At 41.9% G+C, this 7011-nt stretch overlaps 2 protein-coding genes across 2 annotated transcripts; one reads left to right on the top strand and one right to left on the bottom strand.

The window, feature by feature from the left end:
• The first annotated feature begins 1066 nt into the window (after positions 1-1066).
• On the top strand, positions 1067-2254 carry LOC123132019 (uncharacterized). Its single transcript, XM_044551769.1, has 4 exons — positions 1067-1306; positions 1461-1572; positions 1661-1721; positions 1821-2254. Exons 1-4 carry the CDS (start codon positions 1273-1275, stop codon positions 2127-2129), a joined length of 516 nt encoding a protein of 171 aa, XP_044407704.1. The 5' UTR covers positions 1067-1272; the 3' UTR covers positions 2130-2254.
• A 458-nt stretch (positions 2255-2712) lies between these two features.
• On the bottom strand, positions 2713-5620 carry LOC123132020 (small nuclear ribonucleoprotein E). The gene is made up of 5 exons (XM_044551770.1): positions 5385-5620; positions 5235-5297; positions 3304-3382; positions 3170-3215; positions 2713-3068 (listed from the first exon to the last, which is right to left on the bottom strand). The coding sequence occupies exons 1-5, from the start codon at positions 5451-5453 to the stop codon at positions 3059-3061; spliced, it is 267 nt and encodes an 88-aa protein (XP_044407705.1). The 5' UTR covers positions 5454-5620; the 3' UTR covers positions 2713-3058.
• Between the last annotated feature and the right edge of the window lie 1391 nt (positions 5621-7011).

Genomic DNA, 7011 nt, shown 5'->3' with positions numbered 1-7011 from the left:
ATTTATGTCGAGCTGTCAAATTTATATGCGAATGCTGGCTTGTGGGAGGAGATTAACAAGCTGCGGGAGGTAATGAAGGACAGGGGTTTCGAAAAGGATGTCGGGTCTACCTGGGTTGAGCAGAATTCTTGAAATGACCTACAAAAATTCTAAATGTTTCATGGGCCAAAATATGATTTGATCATTATGATTGGAGTGAAGGGTGGGAATCTGATCTTTTTTTATGGGCTGCCACCAGATCTATGAGAAAACCAAGTGTTATTTTTTGCTGGATCACAATATTTGAAGTGTAATCTTGCTGAGGCACAAGATCATCGGGTGAAAATTAAGGTGAGCCCAGTCGTGTCCATGTTTTTGCATGGCCTAGGTCACCTAAGGTTTATAACTCTGCAAGAATGAACATAAAATGATATGATACCGTCATTGAACAGTGACAAGCAGGCGATGCAATGCATTTTTGACATTCTTCCATGAGCTCTTCTGAGTTCTGACAGAAAATGTCTATGTATATATTGGTAATAGTCTGTTTTTTTGCAGTACAACGACTTGTATCAAAACTGAAATTTACTAAAGTGCCCGATCCATCTTCTAATTCAAGTGTCTACAGCTGTGTGCTGTTTCTTGGAACTCAGAACATAAACAGATGGTCTCTAAAAGACATAAAAGGGAAACAGCAGTAGGAATCTCTCCTTTATGAGCTAAAGCATGGTTATTCAATTCGTCTTATGCAAGCAAAAGCATATACATGTGCCGGAAAGCACGTCTAGCATCATCCTTCTAGCTCAGCTCCATTTTCTGCTAAGAAGCAATGTTAGAAGTTAGAATGGTCTAAAAACTACACTACCATAACTTGAGCTTTTGAAGTTTGGCACCTCATTAACCTCAATGTATAGAAGAGTTGGCTCTTATTTCGCAGCCACACATTCTTTCAGTGGTCGGGAGGCCTAAGTTACCTGGTAAATTATGTGCAGAACATTCTTTAGGTGGTAAGAGAAACTAGACCTTGACCCTTATTGCAGAAACCCAACTAGCAACTGAGTTTGTAGGTTTTCCCTCGAATAATTCCTGCAGCTCAAGAACCAGGCCAGCTCTAACTTCACTCCCAGGGCAGGAATCAACCAGAAAGGGCAGAAAGAGAACTTGTAGGACAAAAAGGGAAGAAAGGAATGCATTCCAAGCTTGCATTCCCTTAGTTCTCTGCGACTATATAAACACTCGAGTTCCCTTGATGGGTCTATCCTAAAAATCTCTGTCCTCTTGCCTGCACCAATAATGGGTCTTCCCTTCAGTGCGTTAAACAAATTAGGTAAGTTCTCAAGTCTCAGTTCTTTCTATGGTTTTGTTTTGTTCTATATGCCGGTGCCATTACATGGTTCTTGTGGCTCCGCACTGTTTTATCTGTTGCTGGAACTTCTGCTCCATATTCTAAATTTGTTAGCTTGTGCTGTCGTTCTTCTCAGGAGTGCCAGGGTTGGGCGCAATAACAACCGGACAAGTTTATGATCGACATTTTAAGGACAGGGACACGGGCACCTTTAAAGACTTTCATCTTGCATATGTCGAATTCTGCAAGTAAGCTTCCTTCCTGTTTGTGCAGTTATGTTGCTTGCACTTCTTGTGCCCAACCTTTTATGCCTGTCTTCATCTGAAAATGCTTTAGGTATTTCAACACTGTGTTGCCTGGCCAAGATTTTGATACTCCGGACCGTGGTGATCTAGAGGTAAACCCGATTCGGTGTAAATATTTATGGACATCTGGCAATTGACTGTTACATATGGTCCAAAAACTCAACTGAACATGGTACATGCGCATATTGCAGGCATTCCATAAAAAATGGGCAGTGGCGGACGAGCCCGGAAGGAGGAAGATGTTCATCGAGTATATGCAGGAAAACGTCCACGAGGCCAAAGTTGACGACAGCCTCTTCATCATGGCCGGCCTGGCTGCGCCAGCGGCAGCCATCATCGCCAAGAAGAGCGGCGAGAGCATCCCGCAGGTCAAGAAGTTCAAGGTGCATCTAATCCCCAACGTCATCTTTGTGCCGGTGTGCACGCTGGTTGCCATCATGGGTGCCACTGCAGTTCAGATGAGCAAGAAGAGCAAAGACAACAACAAGCCTACGAGCTGATCCCGTCTTGTTCCTGTCTGCAGTTTAAATAAGATGATGTAATAAACAAGAAACCTGGAAGCATATTATCATCCAAATGATTGTATAAAATTATACTAATATGCAAGTCATGGGTTAAATATACATGTTCCTTTTGTTGTTCAAATAGCCAATGGAAAGAAAGCAAAGTTTGAAAAAATATCAAGTTTGTCACAGTTTGCTACCTTGTTTTCTTCCATATGTGATATGCCCATTTTCTCACACTTTCTTTGGTGTTCTTTGAACATCAACAGAAATGTGATAATGTTCGGTACCTGTTGTAAATTTGGTCAGAGTGCACAAATTTCTTGTTCAATCAAAACTCTGTATTATCCCTCGCTTGCAAGACACTGCACTTGCATGTAAACCTAGATTCCTGACTGCTGCAAGAAACCTACATTCTAAGCTTGCAAAACACTGCACTTGTATGACCGCTACAAGAAAGCTAATTTTAAGTGCGATGCAAATCAAGCACGGAATCAACCAAAACATGTTGCTTAAGAAAGAAATATCACCGTGAAAACATAGCATACAGGCAGCTGAAATGCAAACCGAGGAGAAGTAATTTCGTGACAAGAACTTTCACAGAATGATACTTTTATCTTACACAGGGGCCTAAAAAATTCCAAAAGAACAATCAGACCACCACGTTAATATTTCAATGAGAGCACAAACCACCAGAACATCAATGCCTCTGAATTAAGCTAGTACAAGTGCTAAGCTCATGATCTGGATAACACACTTTTACCTCACAGAGCCTATTCTCTCTGGCAAAACATATTCTATTTCAATCAAATTTAGACGAGAACACAGAGAGGAATGTCTGTTACGGCCCCAAGTTTGCAATCCTAGGAGCTCAGGATACGTAGGTTGTTAGTTATCCTTGCAATAGAACAGTCACTGGGCTGTTGTTACTTTCCCCTGAAAAGCAAACATGAATAGCAAATACTAGGTAAGTATACGCCAAATAAAGCAAAAAAAAACTCAAATACAAAGGTAACTTGGTTTGCTTTTTTACTTACGTGTTCATCATTAGTGTAATGTTATCCCCTTTCAAGAGGATCCGACCTGCAAATGATTGAGGAGACAAATTATGGAGTTTTCACTAGTCTGAGAACAAAACAAAAAAATGGTAGCAGAGTACTCGTTTCATTACCGAGAGACTTCCTAGTGTTTTTCTTGATGTTGATCTCCTCAGCATCCTCCAAGACCAGATTCATGTATTCATCAAAGCCCTACAACACATGCTGCAGTAAGTATATAGTGTTTGTTTAAAATTCAACAATGTTTCTGGTCCACTTTGTTCAACGATGTCCATGTGGCTGTACAATGCCGATGTTTAGAGCTACTTTTCTTAATGTCAACACACGTCCGTTCAATCAGGTAAAAAACAAACAATCAAGAGGTGCCCAATGCATGAACAGGCACTCGGAGATTGCTACTTCTGTTCCGTTTGATATGTGCCAAATTGGATTACATGGAAATGCTACGAAGCACCGATACGGCAGAAATCTCTGTATCGCCGTCCCGTACGCCACCGATACCCCGATACGCCAGATACGGCTTAGATACGGGTATCCCAGAAGTATCCCTTTTTTGATTTAAAAAGAAAAGAAAAAAATGCCGATACGGCTGTGAAACGCGCGAGACACGGCTGGGACACGCCGAGGCAGCCCCGAGCGAGCCCAATAGCCCACGATGGGTCGACTAAACCTAGTTCTCTCGCACCCTGTCGTCACCACTCACCAGGAAGGGATCGAGGGCGCCACCGCCGCCGCCGCCACAACCATCAGTGGCTCGCCGCCGCCGCCGCCGCCGCCGCCTGGAGTGGCTCGCCGCCGCCGCCACCCCAACTTCCTGGAATCGCATCTCTGACTCTCTTCTGCTCTTCTCCGCCGGCGACACAAGGTAAACACCCGAGCCCCGATGTTGTACTGATGTATGGTTGATCCATTGATGTATGCTTGGGGCTTGTCTACTGCTGGCTTTATGTATCGTTGATCCGTTTATGTAGGCAGTAATAGCACTCTCATAGTCATAGCTCATAGGTGTATACTCTAGTAATACGATCTGTTCCTGCTAGCTAATGTTGGTTGGATAAAAGTGCTCGCTAAGGATGATGCTTGTTGGATAAAATTGCTAGTTGATGTTGCTGGCTTGCTGGTTGTTGATGTTTGTGGGGTAAAATTACTTGCTGATATTGCTGTTGCCTCCCATTGCTAGGGAAGAAGATACAAGCATACACCATGTCATCTGCGGGGAGTAGCCATTGAGAACTTTTGCATTATTTGTCTATGGCCATTGAGAATTTAGAATTGAAACTTGTTGGAGGCTGAGAACAAGGAAGTTTATATTCATTTCATCATTTGGTATGCTACTGCTACAAGCCAACTTGTTTACAACCTTTTCAATTTTCATGATTGTCTGTTTCATATTATCAAATCTACTATCATGTGATGTATTTTCTATTTTGCATACACCATGAGGAATTGAGGAGTCGAGGGCCTGGATGATCATTCAAAAGTGAAAAGAAAGAAGGCATGGAAGCAATCAGGCAATCAGTGAGGCGGTATTTTGATCTCATCTCACATATTCTATTATGTTGGTTTTATTACATGTCATTTTATTATTATCTATATATGCTTGCCGTATCGCCGTATTGCTGTTTCTAGAAATTGCCGTATCCCGTATCGCCGTACCCGTATCACCGTATCGGTGCTACGTAGTGGAAATGCAGCAAGACAACTGCAATAACCTACATTCATGCCTGCCAGTTCCACATTTTTATTATATCTCCTCATGTGGCCATAGCAAAATTCAAGACAGGAGTGACACATCTTTCATCCGTCCATGTGGCCGCAACAAAATACTAGTAGTACCACATTTTTTCCATATACAGAGTGCAGAGCAACAATGGCCAGCAGCTTTAACAAGCTCACTCTTCCTCCCGAGGACAGAGAGCAGAAGCTCCCCTGAACTTCCCCCACACAGTGGAAGCCTTTCCGGCACCACCACCAGGGATCGTCTCCGGCACAAACACGGGATAAAATAAAATAAAAATCCCCAGCGGAATTAGAGACCACTTACGATGATCCTGCCCTCGATCCGCGCGTCCTTCTGCTCGAAGAGCCAGATCTGGATGCGCGCCTTCTGCTCGGGCGGAGGAAACGGGGTCAGCGAAACCGAGGCGCGAGCACGAGGAAAGAATGGGGGAGGAGGAGAAAGGGAGGGGCGTACGCTCTGGAGGAAGCGGAAGATGAGGTTGATGGGCTGGGTCATGATCCGCTGCACCTTGGTGGACGCCATGGCTGCCGCCGTCCGCGCTCCCCCTCGCCGACGAGCCCTGGGCCTGCAGGGTCCCCGGCGGAAGGGAAACCCTAGCGTGCTTTGCTTGCTTCCAGTTCCAGGAGGATGAAGTCGAGTCAGAACACGAGCAGAGCCAAGAGTGTCCCGGGCCGGAAGACTCCTAACAGGTCCACGTCTCCATTGATATTCTTTTTGAGGAAACTCTTCTTGTTTCCGAAAAGGGTTAACTCTTTCAAAATTTTGTTCACTTTCAATTTGTTTGCATCTCCAAATTTGTGCAGCGTATATCACAAAATGTTCAATGTAAATTTAAATATTGTTCAAGGTATATATGTTCAACGTGTATTTAAAAAATATTCAGTGTAAACTACAAAATGTTCACTTTATATTTAAAAATTGTTCAAAGTGGATTCAAATATGTTCAGCATATATCAAAAAAATGTTCATTGTGTATTTAACTTTTTTTAGAGTATGCAAAAACATCAATAAATTTGTTCATCGTATATAAAAATACTTATTTTTAATTTCAAATTTTTTCTATGTTTTAAATAATTGTTCATGTTGTCCCAAAATTGTTCAGGTTTTAAAAGTTTGTTTGAACTTGAAAATTTATTCACGATTTCAAACATTATGCAATATTTTAAGGAAAATTGTTCACATTTTTTCCCAAGAATTATGGAAATTAAAAAGAAACAGACACATTTTTTCCAATAAATATTGGAAATTACAAAAAAATCTGTGATTGCATGTACTACTTTAAATTTTGTGCTGCTAATTAGTTGTACTCGGTCGCTAGGTGGTGAATTTGAATTGACATTTTGTTTTTGCACTAAAAGGACGAGCAAGCCCACACATGTGGTTTGGCCCATAACTAAGGTCAGCAAGCAATGGGCCACAAAACGGGCTTAGAGTCAATATACGTGAGGAGAGAAGCCACGTACGAAGGGATCGGAGGGATGCGTCAAGTCAGCGATCGGTAGCGACGGACGAAAAAAGTTAGCGTGGACAAAAAATAGTGGAAAAACAATCCGTCCTTCAATATTAGGTGTAGACTAGGAAAAGTGTCCGTGCGTTGCAACGGGAGAAAAAAAAAATCACGCCTCATACATACACTTAACGACATCAGCAAATCCTTGAAATCTTTCATGATGCCACGCAACAAGCAACATGATAACTTTTCTAGAAAAACAAGCAACATGATAAGTGGTGTTGTGCAAAAACATAAAGGTGTGATGATTTTTGAAGTGAACTGAAGGTGTTTAGAATTCATTATACAACGCAAATATCTACCTAGTTGCCAATATATGTTTACGCATTTGTTGTTGTTTCTCGGTGACGCAAAAAAAATATTGCATTAGAATGAAATAGCAAAGTACATTTTAGTATTTAATGATAACATGTGCATAAGTGTTTTCATATACTCCCTTCGTCCAAAATAACTTGTCCCAAGTTTGTCCCTCAAATGGATGTATCTAACACCAAATTAGTGCTAGGTATATCTCTTTGAAGGACAAGTTTTTTCGGACGAGTGAATATACCCAGCGCATATATATGCGAC

Source organism: Triticum aestivum, chromosome 6A, assembly GCF_018294505.1.
Source record: "Triticum aestivum cultivar Chinese Spring chromosome 6A, IWGSC CS RefSeq v2.1, whole genome shotgun sequence".
Classification (NCBI taxonomy): Eukaryota; Viridiplantae; Streptophyta; class Magnoliopsida; order Poales; family Poaceae; genus Triticum; species Triticum aestivum.
This window is presented reverse-complemented; position numbering and strand designations above follow the sequence as displayed.

Bases quoted from the DNA above. Each gene is read 5' to 3' on its own strand.
- LOC123132019 (XM_044551769.1), top strand. From the start codon at position 1,273: ATGGGTCTTCCCTTCAGTGCGTTAAACAAATTAG. The intron at 1,307-1,460 runs GTAAGTTCTCAA...CGTTCTTCTCAG, and splicing joins CAGTGCGTTAAACAAATTAG to GAGTGCCAGGGTTGGGCGCA. The intron at 1,573-1,660 runs GTAAGCTTCCTT...AAAATGCTTTAG, and splicing joins GCATATGTCGAATTCTGCAA to GTATTTCAACACTGTGTTGC.
- LOC123132020 (XM_044551770.1), bottom strand. From the start codon at position 5,453: ATGGCGTCCACCAAGGTGCAGCGGATCATGACCCAGCCCATCAACCTC. The intron at 5,298-5,384 runs GTACGCCCCTCC...CCGCCCGAGCAG, and splicing joins TCTTCCGCTTCCTCCAGAGC to AAGGCGCGCATCCAGATCTG. The intron at 3,216-3,303 runs GTAATGAAACGA...AATCATTTGCAG, and splicing joins AAACACTAGGAAGTCTCTCG to GTCGGATCCTCTTGAAAGGG.